This window comes from Euleptes europaea, chromosome 3 (genome assembly GCF_029931775.1).
Source record: "Euleptes europaea isolate rEulEur1 chromosome 3, rEulEur1.hap1, whole genome shotgun sequence".
NCBI classification, from domain to species: Eukaryota; Metazoa; Chordata; class Lepidosauria; order Squamata; family Sphaerodactylidae; genus Euleptes; species Euleptes europaea.
This window is the reverse complement of record NC_079314.1, coordinates 44,033,918-44,048,058: the sequence shown is the minus strand read 5'-3', so window position 1 is coordinate 44,048,058 and position 14,141 is coordinate 44,033,918. Positions and strand designations below refer to the sequence as shown.

General features: G+C 42.6%; 1 protein-coding gene across 1 annotated transcript in view; it reads right to left on the bottom strand.

Annotated features, from left to right (window-relative positions):
* Window positions 1–14,141, bottom strand: part of SEMA3C (semaphorin 3C) — a 159,720-nt gene that overhangs the window by 27,767 nt on the left and 117,812 nt on the right. The window contains exon 11 of the mRNA XM_056845836.1: window positions 7,220–7,442. Coding sequence (XP_056701814.1) covers window positions 7,220–7,442 — 223 coding nt within the window. The remainder of the gene's footprint in view (window positions 1–7,219; window positions 7,443–14,141) is intronic.

Here is a 14,141-nt window from a genome sequence, read left to right as displayed (position 1 = left end):
CCAAACTTTCCTATCCCTCTGCTAGAGCACCAACCTCCAGAGTATAATCATCAAAAACAGCTGCAAGGACTGAAGTTACAAAAGGGTGCATAGAGATGCAAGGGGAAACTACAAAGAGAAATCAAAGAAGGGGAAAAGGGAACAAAAAAATCAACAGCTATATCTAAGAAAAGTGAATTTCGGAGAAAGACATTTCATTCCCCATTCTTCAGAGGTCATCAGCATGTATTTACTTACAATTTTTTGCCCCCATGTGTATCACTTTATAGTTACTCACACTTAACCTCATTTGTCATGGTGTTGCCCACTCACTGAGTTTGGAGACTTCTCATCATCATGCATAATTTGGTGTTATCCACAAGCTTGGCCACCTCCGTGCTCAACCTTTATCCCAGACCATTTCCAAATATAAATTCTTGTGGGAACTCCCCACCTTACTTCCCTCTACTGTGAGAAATGTCCCTTTACTCCTCCTCTTGGCTACCTGCATTTAAGCAGCTTCTGATTCATGAGAGGACTGCCCTTTTATTTCATGACTACTAAGTTTACTTGGCAGCTTTAGTGAGAAACTGCCAATCACTTTTTGGAAGTGCAGCTATATACTGTCAACTAGATCCCATTTGCTCAAAAAAACCAAAACTGGTGAGGTGGGAAGTCCCTTCCCAGAAGCCACATCTCTGTACGACCCTTTCCTCCATTTTCTTAATAACTGTATCTCTTCCCAGAACAGATGTTACGCTAACTGGCCTGTAATTTCTTGGATCTCCTCTGGACCCTCATCAGGCTATTTTAAAATTTTTGTTTTGTTTTGATTAATTTACAAAGTCATATTTTACATCAGACTTGGAAAGTTCAGAGAGTACACAGAAACCTTTGACTTTTGTCTGTTGATGTTCTGGTTTTGCTGCTCTTATGACTGGCCACCTACTTTGCTAGCAATGAAATGATAACGATGAACTTCTCTGAAGAAGTTTCACTAGTTTTATCTTTTCGGTCCCCTTAAAACTTCTCCAAAGCAGGAATGTTCAGATTGACTACATATTTTCTTTTTAGATGACACTTGGTAACAACCCTAGCTTGGATGTTATTTTTTGCCCAATACAGAAACATGGGGGGAAAGTTTGGGGCAGGAGCCCTAGGCAGCTGACCATATTCGAGCAGGGACTAAGCTGAAATACATCCTTCTAAGTCCCCTGAAGTCAATGGCATCGATCCAACCTTTCCCTAAGGAGCCGAAGGACCATACCTACCACTTAAGTGGTTCTTCCCCCAATGCAATTCCCACTTAAGCTCGCAAAGTTTGAATGCTTCCTCCAGCCTAAGGAGCCTTTCTCTTCCTTCAACAGAAGTCCCATTTTAGTTAGAGGAAAGTTCCATAGGCTTGAGGAAATCTTCAAACTTTGCTCAGTGAAGTTGTGGGATAGGCGCAAGATCTACATCACTGGGCTTAGAAACCCAGTAGCTCTGCTTGGGATTTGGCCTATAAAGCTCACAGAGAACCTAAGCCAAAAAGTGTGGGTATTTACACCAGGAAAAAAAAGCATTTTCTAAAAATGTGTGCGGCTAACTGTGTGTCTTTGTCTTTCTATCTGATGCAGTGTTCCGAACATGTCATCTGGTATATTGATATAAGGCACATGAAAAAGAAAGGCTTCTCTCTTGGTTTTAAATCAAATGTGCACAGCTGAAGCTTGGAAGAAAGGAACTGGGATAATTTATAAGACTTAGCAAATAGGAACAGTCAGTACACTGATCAAAAGCTAAAGGACTGCCCAGCAATTCCACAACTTTCTGCGCATAATAAAAATGATACCAAAGCCAATTTGTATTATCTATGAATAGTAAAAGGCCAAAGACAGACTTAAAATGTTATGACCAGTACAGAGATATTGGTCTTTCTATTTCCAAGGTGATCTGTACCACAAATACCACCCCCAAGTCAAGCAAACACGCTGAGCAATTTGCAGGGAAATAAACTGTTGTAGAAAGTTTTATGACAGCAATCCATGGCAATGTGAACCATTCACTAATAAACAGTAAATTAATAGTAACCTGAGGCAGGACTGAATTTAGGCACTTGGCTAATCAACATTTTAATGTTCTGCAGTTTATCCAGGTGCTTTTCTTTGCTAGTTTCTACAGGCAAGTACCTGCAGTCATGCAGAAAGGTGGCTGGACACTGAATTGTAGTTTCAAGACTTTCTGAGTGTTAGTAGTATTTTCATAGACTTTAATGTAGGGAAATCTGGAGCACTGGTTGCCATGTCAAACAGCATGATGCGGTGGTTAGAGTGCTGGACTAGGATCTGGGAGACTCAGGTTCAAATCCCCATTCTGCCATGGAAACCTGCTGGATAACCTTGAGCCAGTCACATGCTCTTAGCCTAAGCCTAATCTATATCACAGGGTGGTTATGAAGATAATCACTGAGAAGGGGAGAAGCTTGTAAGCCACTCTGACTATTCAGTGGAGATAAAAGTAAGGCATAAATGAATAAATAAATTTTAGATAACAGTATGTGATTTGGGCGGGGGTATTCTAACAGATTTGGAGGGGCAGAGGGATTTGCCACCAGATTTCAAAGCCTGCTATTACATTAATTCAAATTGAAGTAGGGGAAAGTTTACTTTAAGAATACTTGTCATTGTTCCTTTTCAAATTCCCCATAAGAACAATACTATAAAACAGAGGAAAGAGCAAAGTATTATTCAGTGACTTGTATTCAACAAGATCTTATCTCAGAGCAGACCTCATGGAGCAAATCTGTCTTCAGACTAACTGGTACAGATGAGATGCTGTAAGTGGAAGTTGTATAATTTTAATATAGGATGTATATTTTATGTATATTTTACATTTTATGCTGGCCTTTGGCTGTAATAATAGATGATTTGATTTGTCTTACCCCCTCCCCTCTCTTGCTGCAGCCCACTAAGCCCCATGAAATTGTGTTCCTGGCGAGAGGCAACAGACTCAAAGGAATAGCAAAGGGGACAAAACTGGGGTCTGTGCTGGGAGGGAGAAAAACAGTGGAAATAGACATACTCTCCTGTCTTTTGGCTGGAGAGGCATGGGTGAACATTGAATATCCATGGCACAATGTTGCCTCTGCCTTGAACTCAGTGACCACAGGCAAGCTGCTATCAGTTAACAGATTATCCCCCCTCTACAATGAACGGTGGTTGCAAGGATCACAGAAATAATAGATGTGGAAATCCTTTGAACCCCATAAAGTGCTATATAAATGCCATGTAGCAGAATCAGAATTTCGAAAGAGGTGGGGGAATTGAGGCTGAAAGGTAAACAGCAAAGAGACTAGGAAAGGGATAAAGAAAATAAAGGGTGGGAACCAGAAAGAAAGGAAGTCAAGAAATGAACAGAGACCTTATGAGAAAACCAAATATTGATCCAGATCCAAAACTGTTATAAAAAAAGAGAGCCTAGTTCTGTGATTTCGAAGAACGAAGATTATTTACATCATAGGGTTTGTGGTACACATCGCACTTAACCAGGACAGAATGCCCAGATGTTTGGCAGCTCCACAGACAATTCCATATTTTTTTTCAATATAAACCAGCTCAAAGAGAAGATTCTATGCGGTACTGTACACTTCAAAGACTTCAGAACAGGTCTATAAAAGCCCTTACCCCAAACAGACCAACAAGTAAGCAAGGGACAACCACTGGAAGGGGAAACCATCCACATCACAGAAACCACCTCCATAATTGTAATGCATGCTGAACCCAAGGATATCCATAGGGAAGGACCTTAGTTTTGTTTTTCAAGCATCCAATAGGTTACGGTTACAATTATGGTTCAAATATGCATGCAGTGTATACATATAGTTCAGGGGATTGCTGACCCCAAGGAAACAGAAGGAGAAGGAAAAGAAAAACCTCTTTTAAAATAATCCAAGTTCTACAAGAATAAACTGGAAAGGGGGACCCAAATTCTCAAATCTCATTTCACAAAGTCAACTTTCTCCTAGAACAAGTCAGGAAAATTTGGAAGTCTCTGCTGAGACAAAACATGCTATTTCAAGGGAAACAAAAATTATGACAGTGAAATTTATGATACCTAAAAATGCCCATACCCCATGACCATCACTTCATGAAGAGCAGGCTACAGCAAAATTTGTCAGTGCCCAGCATTCCAGCAAGGATCACCTGTGGCATGGGAAAAGTTGACTGATCCACTTGATGAGGTGATACGTGAGCTAGCTTTCCACATGGCTTGTTAAGGAATCCCCAAATGACTTTGAGCAAGCTGCTATGTCTCCATTTCAATTAACATTCTGAAAAATGAACTCTTGCTCTGCCACTGAGAACTTTCAGACAACAACCCTAAGGCCAGCCTGTGCATTGCTTAGGATACCGAGTAATACTAGCACCACACTGCCAATATGGGCCGGCACCCGGCACTGGGTGTGAGAGGTATTGCCATGGATTGGTTTACTTCCTTTCTCCAGGGATGCACTCTATTACCCTCCATGTAACTGTTGGCCAATTTGATGCCTCTGACTCATAGTGCTGAATACTGAATTATTGAAATAAGTGTTGGTTTTTAATTTTATATTGTTGTGGTATTTATTGCATTGTAAACCACCCTGAGCTTTGGAAGGACGGTATGGAAATCTAATAAATGAATGAATGGATGAATTAAATGAATATTAATGAGATCCTCCAGAGGTTTTCAGATAACCCTTCTTGCTACAGATAAATCTGAAATTCCGTAATTACACCAGGCACAAATCAATTACTCCTCTTGTTTCAGCAGAGGATTATAGAATGCCAACTGTACTCTTCTCTTTATGGTTGAATACTCACTCCTTTTCCATTGTAGAGGTCACTTCATTTCTGGAGCAAATAGAAAAGGCGACCCGTGGCACTGAGGGCTGTGCATCAACCCATCAGGTGTGTACAGTGTTTTAAGAGTCTGAGTACAATTGGGGGGGGGGATTAATGGCCCAGGCTAAATGCAAGATTGATATCATTTAGAAAGCGGGCAGCATGTCCCAAGAACAATCACCTGCTTAAGGGATTTATTTCCTTCTGTAGCCTAGAAAAGGCACACTGTACCTGTTATTAAAGCTTGGCATGGAACAGCTGCTGTGTCAATGACACCATTGGTATGGTCACGGAGGAAATGCTGCGTTCCGTTCCGTTCGTGCAAAAATGAGAAGGTCGATTGTATTCTTCCTGGGACATGATTACATGATGAAAAGTGGAGGGGTTCTTTCTCCAAGCTATTTGCCTGGAGTCCATAATCAGTGACTGGTACTGAGAGCACAGTTAGATGTCCAGTTAAATTATACAGAAGTGAATTCTTGGAACAACGGACTGCCGGTGGTGAATTGGAGCTTTTAACTGTTTCCCCACTGGCCAGGTAGTGTAGTGGTTAGAGTGTTAGAGTAAGTTCCAGCTCAGCCATGCAGCTCACTCAGTAGCCTTGGGACAGTCATTCTCTCTTAGCCTAACCATGCCACAGGGTGAGCATAAAATGGGAGGGGAAATATATACACTGACTAAAAATCTAATGAAGTAATTAAAGATTCCCTTCACATAAAAAACTCCTAGCTGAGGAGTTCTATCACAGTGGAAGAAGCCTTCCCCTGATGCAAGATGCTCAAAACAATGCTGTGTCAGGAGACAGCTCCTTCCACTTGATGAAAGCACCTTGGAGGAAAGTGCCTCTGTTAGTGGGAAGGTTCAGCAAGCTCTAATCCTACATGTCCTCCTGCACCTTGGTATGAAGAACTGAGATGCATCTCAGACAGTGACAGACATGACTGGCAAGTACTCAACTCAGCTTCAGAAATTCATCCATATTGTCTAAGCTCCAATGTCACGAAGGAGCCAAGTGCCATTTGTCTCTGCCAAGGGCTGCTGATGCCTGCGCCACTAATTTTCAAGCCCACCAGAACTCTGCAATGCAGCTTTTATGCTCAGCAGAAAGACATAGACACAAATCTTTCCATTAAAAAATGCATAATCTCCAGCTGTATTTTCCTTGATGACTTTGATTATCTCGAGCGAATTCTGTTCATTCCTTCTGTTTTTCAGTGAAAACACAAAAGCAGAAAGTGTGGAGTGGAAACGGAACAGTAAACCTTTTTTGGGTGTTAACATAAAGACACATTTATGTTTCATTTTTATAAAAATACTGATTATCAAATATTAAGCATCCTCCATGATCACGGCACAGTAAATGGGCAAAGCCAAAAGAAAGGGAAGGCCTCAACCCTGAGCACTCACCAAATGGGAATAAGATAATGGGGTGGATGAAGTACAATAAACTGATCCTTAGCTAAGACACTTCTTCTGGAGGAGTACAAATTCAAAGCTTAAGGGTTTTTTGAAGCTCAGTACCAGCGTAGGCTGGAAGCTCAGGTCTCCTCTGTGTCAGGTGCCTACATTCCTGGCTTCGAGGTGCCAGGCCAAAGATCCTTGTTCATCTAGGCTTTTAACTCAGTTTTATCCTTTTGTCCTGCTTTCTCCTTGCTTTTATGCTACTGCTCTGATTTTATACTATTGGATTTACTGCCTGCTGGTTTAAAGGACGGATTGTTGGTTTTATTGCTGCTGTTTTGATTTATTTACTTATTATGTTATTTGTTATTTTTTAATTTTTAAGTTACATTTTTATTGATTTATTTTATGATGTTAGTTGTGTTTGGCAGATTCTGAAGAGTGTGGGATACATACTTTTTAAATTAAAAACAAAAACAAAAACCAAAGATAGCTTCAGAGAAAGAAGGATTGGATCCAATCAGATTTTCCACTGGAGAAAATGATTCTTTCCCTCACTTGCTTCTGTCAAGGATTTTTATCACAGCTGAATAACAGGAATTGGAGGAAAACAGACTGAAAAAGGGGTATTTACAGCTGTCTTGTTTGCCAGATAGATTATTGAATGTGAAGTTTTTTATTGCTCTCAACTACGGTGCTTGGAAAATGTGAGGAATTGCATAAGTACAAGATATTGTACTATTTTATTTCTGCTCTTTGGACATGTGTAATGTTGCATGATGTGTTAGCAGGCAAAGTACTTGATAGTTATCTTAATTAATTTCCCCCCTTCAGATGAAATCAGATGGTTACATAGACAGAACACAACAAATGAATTATTGGAAGACTAAATTCTTAATTATGTGTATGTCTGTTGCTAGAAGTTGGCAAATGTATTTTATAGAACCCTTGTCGAAAGTTTCTTCTTTTTTTACCTGTTCCAAGAAACAAGACGTGGTATCTTCCATCTGCTGCATTAACGCGATCAACAGCAATTTTTGTATATTTGTACTCTGTGCCCGTCCGAACGATTAATGGCCTCCTGTGGACTGGATATATGGGATTGAACATCAAGGGGTGGTTTCTGATGAAGGTGACCACATCATCTGGAAATTCCTTGGTTGTCCGTACGTTGGGTGTGAAAGCTCCTCCTGGACACTACAAAAGAGGCATTGACAACCACAGCTTAGTGTCTGTTGACAGACCTTAAGGATATTTTAATTTATAATCCATTATAATGCCCTCTGACATGCCACTTCCTCTGAGTTTTGGAATAACAGGACAAACATAAATCAATAAGGTAGCATGGTCTTCAAACATTACAAGTTGCCTGTCAGTTCTTGTAGGTTATTTGGGCTGTGTGACCGTGGTCTTGGTATTTTCTTTCCTGACGTTTCGCCAGCAGCTGTGGCAGGCATCTTCAGAGGAGTAACACTGAAGGACAGTCTCTCAGTGTTAAAGTGTGTTGGAAGCTGCATTTAAACATACTTCAGTGGTTTTCAACTTTCTAAAGTGGGATCTCATTCTAAATTTGGGGGATCCTACTTGTAAAGTAACTCCATAATGCTTTCTCCCTCCAATTCTGAAATTAATTTTAGAAATACTCAGTGTCTGGATCCATGCATCATTGGATATTTCACTAGTGTAATCGTTAACCCTAGTTAAATAAGAATTCAGGATAAGTGGGATACAGGGCAAAACAAGCCCACTGATCAAAAAAGGAATGAAACTGGTGGGATGCACTGAGCCAGGGGAATGCACATCATCACTACCTAATAATTAGCATCAGGTGTCATGGCAATGCATTGGCAATGGAGGCTATTTCCAGCATGGTAAGAGTCACAGAATACCACCTTGAAGAAGCAATGCAAATCCTGGGATTTGCCCATACTACAAGGGCCATTCTGCAACTAGCTTTGATGTGCTGGTACAGCCAAATACACACAACATGTACAGAAAATTCAGTTGATGCTACTGCAGTTCATCAGATTGGGTCTTTCTTAAGAAGTTTTATGCTTGTGTAAGGCCCATCAGAGAAACCCTCTACTTTAATTGTTTCCTGTGACTTTTCTAGCATGAGATGTCTGTGCTTGTAATGTCCATGAAAGGTAATGTCAAAGCCAAGCCAGTCCAACACAATTCAACATGTTGCCTGGCCAACTGTCAACAAAAAATTCTATCCAATTGTCAACAGTTCAGGAAACCAAGGAAATAAAAAATAATATAAAACAGAAAATTAAAAAGTCATATCACCTTGCAATGCAGCAGTTTTCCTTGTCCCCCTCCCCCAACTTCTAGGGGAACACAAACAGTTTCCCACATTGAAAGCCAAAATCCTAGCCACTATTGCGGAGGCTATGGTTTGGTGATGTGAGCTATAGGAAGTCCAAGTTTGGACACTCAAACAACTGTATTCTTGGGCGTGGAATCTAGCAGTGCTTAAGGTCCAATCCCATGGTACTCTAGGGTTGCCAGGTGGAGCCTGGCGGAGCCTGGCAACAGACTGGAAGATTGAGGGCGGATACAATAGTGAGGGGTATGGTCATGGGCATAATGATGTCACTTCTGGGAAAGCCCAGAAGGATGGTGTGTAGCTCTAGCAATCGCTGGAAACTCTATGGTAAAACCATCAGTTTACCTCCCATAGTGTTTCTGACAATTCCTAGAGTTATGTGTTGTCATTTCCGGGTTTTCCACAGAAGTGACATAATACTGCATGCTATGCCACCAATCTTTTTTATTTTTACCATATGATGGATTGGAGCAGTGGTGAGCAACAGGAGTTCTGAGCAGGGGTTTCCCCACCTTGACTGGGGGAAAGGTATCTCTATTGCACTATCTGACATAAAGCTCTCTGAACCATTGCAAATGCCAAGGCTAGGCAACTTGTCACTGAGGCCTCACCTGGCTGGTCTGGCTCTGGTCTACTTACCACCTGTCCAGTGACTCTATGCCTCCTTTCTACCTCCATGATAACTGAACACATGAAGCAGTCCTATACAGAATCTGACCCTTGATCTTCCTAACCCAGTACTGACTACTCTGACTAATACTGGCTCTCCAGGGTCTCAGGCAAAGACCTCTCATATCACCAGTTTCCTGATCCTCTAAGTGGAGATGCCTTGGTTTAAACTTCAGATCTTCTACATAAGAGTGCACCATAGGATCTTCTGAATTTAAAGTAGATGTTTCCACTGAACTTTGGCCCCTCCCCTACTTACCCATTCTTGGTCTGAGCCCTTCATATAGAACACCTTACAGAAACCAGATCATCCCCTCCCATTTTTACTCTGGCTTCCTCTATGTTAGCTACAATCCTCTGAGCCTTACATTTGGGGCTCTTAAGCCCTGACAATATCTACTCTCCCACCTCCCTTTACTCTCACCCTGTTTCTCTGCTCCAGCTGCTCCTTTTTAATCTCCCCAATCCTGTCTTCATGACCTTTAACAAAGCTATTTCTTCATTAGAAAGGGAAAGGTAGTTTCTACATTTATCATGGAGCTGTTGTTGGCGTTCAAAATTAATGGGCCTCAGTAGGATCCACAGGCCATAAAAAGGAGCTGTTCACACTTCCTTTGGGATATTCCTTTTTATGTTTCATACACTAAAGAAATTAACCAACCGTAACATAGCATCCTCATAGCACTGACTCATGGAATATTCCTCCATGCAACAAAAGTAAAGTCAGTTGCTAATGTATTCTGTGACATGCTGTGGCTCCAGATGACAATCTGCATAATGTCTAGATCACAGGACTTAAATGCACAGTCTCCATGCCAGCACAAACCGGTCAATTATGTCATTACTTTTTTCCCCCTATTACTCATATTTGATTGTGGCAGAAATCTCTGCAGCAATTTGCTCTGTTTTGAAGGGATGCCAAAGCCTGCGGGCCTGGCTGTTGCCAAGTAAATAAATTACCGTATTTAATTTCACTTTTTTCTGAAATGGCTACCTTCAAACCATAAGACCTGGCTTGCTGGATCAGACCAAGATCCATCTGCTCCCTCTATCTGTTGCTTGCTAGCAACAGCCAGTCACATCTCCCTGGAAGGCTCCTAAACTCACTGCCTTCTTTTGACTAAAGGCCTATTCCTAATTGAACACATGAAGCTGCCTTATACTGAATCAGACCCTTGGTCCATCAAAGTCAGTACTGTCTACTCAGACCGGCAGCGGCTCTCCAAGGTCTCAGGCAGAGGTCTTTCACATCACCTACTTGCCTAGTCCCTTTAACTGGAGATACCGAGGATTGAACCTGGGACCTTCTGCATGCCAAGCAGATGCTCTACCACTGAGCTATGGCCTTTCCCCAGCAACCTGTTAATCCTGAGTCAAGAGTCTGGCAAATCCAGTGTGTCCATCTAACAGAAAACCTAAGAGTTGACCAACATGTTCAGAAAACGCAGAGCCTTCCTAGGAATGCACCACTTCAAAACCAAAAAGATAGGAGCACTTGCATCAAAAGCCAAAACCTAAACACAGAAAGTTACGGATAATCAAACTGATCAGTTCTTGTAGGTTATCCGGGCTGTGTGAGCGTGGTCTTGGTATTTTCTTTCCTGACGTTTCACCAGCAGCTGTGGCAGGCATATTCTCTGAAGATGCCTGCCACAGCTGCTGGTGAAACGTCAGGAAAGAAAATACCAAGACCACGCTCACACAGCCTGGATAACCTACAAGAACTGATGAATTCTGACCGTGAAAGCCTTCGACCAAAATGTAAAACAGTTCAACCAAAAAAGAAAACACTCATATATTAAACAAAAATTTATATTAATATATACGTACACAATACATTAAATTATTGTACATATACTTATGCAATACATTAATTATTACTGACATGTAAGACAAAACCAATGTGTTTTGACAACCAGTCTTCATCAGTGGTCAAAATTGGCCATACAGGTTCACAGATATCAACCATTAAAACTAATACATAATAAATGTAAAACCAAGTCTTGCTTGCACATTATAATAAAGTAGTAAACCTCATTCAAGGGGCTTTTCAGCCCATTCCTGAGAATTAGGTCGAAACTCTATAAGAGGCAGCGTGAGTACGTGTAATTGCGTGATTTGTGCAAAAAAAGGGACCGCGCCTCCCCCCTCCACCGGTGCTGCCTCTCTGTGGCGCTGGCAATGGCGTAGAGAGGCCACGCCGGCGCAGGGGGGTGTTCCGGGGGGAGGAGCCGCCGGTTAGGCGGCTCCCTATTCCCTTTCAGCCACTTCCGCCAGCGCCGGGAATGGTGGTGCTGCACCTGCTTTTTAGCAGGCGCAGCCTCGCTATTCCCTATGGGGCAAAAGGCCCCAATTAAACAACCCCCCCCCCCGCAAAATGGCTTTTTTTTGTTTAACGGCGTACGGGGAGTGGCTTAGGAAGAGGCGCCGCTGCGCCTCTTCCCCACCATCCCTGTACGCCTCAGCTCAAGAATGGGCTGTAAGTGTATTACACCAATGAAAAATATATATTCACAGCTACAAAAAACCCCTCAAACCTCCTGTATAAAACCCAGCATATTCCATCCAAAACTAGGAGCTGTGTATTTGAATGGTTCCCCCATGTGGAAAAAAGTAAGCTCCTTGCAAGTAAGATACAAGCTTTACAGGGATATGGCTAGACTTGGTACCACTTCAACACTTCTACAAGCAGGGCACAATTGTGGATTTCCAACCTTCAGTCTGAAACAGTTTCATCCTCAGAACACTGAACCATGTGCTTTGTCTCAGTGCCAGCACCAGACCATTACTGCTGTCCCCATGCTAATGTGCAACTCCTGTACTAATAAAGTAAATTTACATTCATGACATGGAACACAAGCATTTACTTTCTTAGATATGCCAAAGATTTAAACAGGAATGCTAAAACCTTCTTTTATGTCTGTCATGGACCTTTCAGCTAGTTAAGAAGCACGAAGTTAAGAAGTACAAAGCCAAATAATACAGAAATTCACCTCAAATTGAACTTAATCGCACCAATTCTTGGTCCGTTTTCTCTGGGCAAACCAACCCGGTTTTGTTAGAGATGAAAGCTGTATTGTAGTTCAGCAGAGAATTCCATCTCGTGAGCTGAACAAATACTGTAATACTTTATACTCTTCCAAGCATGAGCCCTTTCTTAAGATGTGATCACAGGAAAAAGTATTCTTAACACTCAGGCAGCTGTCAGAGCCCAGAGCCAAGCTACATATTGAAAAATCTCACATGCCACCAGCTTGCTGGACTCTACCACTTCAAAATGCTGGTGGAGGGGCTGTTATATGTGGGAATGTGATCCCAACTTGAACATTTCCCTAGCACTGTCTAGCTTTCCACATCTATGAGAAAGGTTTTAGCCTAGCCATTTCCCAGGTAAGCTAGACTTCTCTTATGTACATAGAGTTCTGATGTGAGGGCGCAGATTCTAACATGTGAGCCTCTATCTACAGGCCGGGTGGTACAAGTCTATACTACACAGTATTTCTGAAGATGTAGAGGCCCTAATAGCCTAGTGCTAATCTCTTGCCTTGAAAACCCCACAAGGTGGAACTTCTTGGGGTTGCCATGAATCAATTGCTACTCAATGGAATACTGTACCTCACTGCTGAAGGTATAGCTTGGTTCTGTTTGTGTTTTTTTAAATGAGCTCCAAGCCAATGCTTGTGGTCCCACCAACACCAATCATCTACCCTGCCCACTAGGGTTGTCAATTCGGTTCGGTCCGAACTGAAAATCAACCGAATTTCCCCTGATTCGTTGCTTTTCTGTTCGGACGGATCCGAACTCAAAACTGGCGGGCAACCGGGGGGCCTGAATTCAGCGAGTTCGCGAGTTCGCGAATAAATTCGGCCAATTCGGCCGTCAGTAAGCAGCATAACCGTCAGTAAGCAGCATTCTCCTCCCCCGGCCAATCGGTGGGCAAGCTGGATCTTCTTCTGGCCAATCAGTCAGGATTGAGTACTGGAGGAATCAGCTGATGTGCGGCCCGGCCAGGGAGAGAGAGAGAGAGAGTGAAATCCTCGTGTGTGTGTGGGGGGGTGCTTGTGCACATTTGCTCCTTTCTGTGGCTGCAGGGGGCGCATTTTTTGGGGTGCACACACAAAACTTTCACTGGAACTTCAGATGAAGCTTCTTAAGGTACCCCCCAAGTTTTGTAAACATTGGGTCAGGGGGTCCCGAGATATGGGTTCCTCCCTTTTTCTTTCCATGGCTGCAGGGGGCGCATTTTTTGGGGTACAAATCCCAAACTTTGAGCGGAGTTTCAGACCAGTGTTCTTAAGATACCCCCGAAGTTTTGTAAACATTGGGTCAGGGGGTCTTGAGATATGGGCTCTCCCCCTTTTCCCTCCCCCCTTTTCCATTTATGTGGCTGCAGGGGGCGCTTTTTTGGGGATATAGCCCCCAAACTTTTTATCATAGCTTCAGTGAATTATTCTTAAGATACTACCCAAGTTTTGTAAAGATGGGTTCAGTGGGGGCAGAAATATCGCCTCCCCCCCTTTTCTCTTTCCATGGCTGCAGGGGGCGCATTTTTGGGGGTGCAGACACAAAACTTTCACTGGAACTTTAGATTAAGCTTCTTAAGGAACCCCCCAAGTTTTGTGAACATTGGGTCAGGGAGTCCCGAGATATGGGCTTTCCCCTTTCCCCTTTCCCCTATTGGGATGAATGGGGCAGCCGATCCGATCCTGTGTGCATCTCTCCAGAGCAAAATGTTCCGTGCCTAATTGGAATCATCTTGGATTACAGCCCGTCCTGATGGAACAGAAGACAGCCACAGTAAGACCCCTTTGGGGGCTTTAATCTATAATTTTTCTCCTGTGTATGTGTGTGTGTGTGGGGGAAAGCAGAGTCTGTGTGTGTGTGGGGAGGGAGCA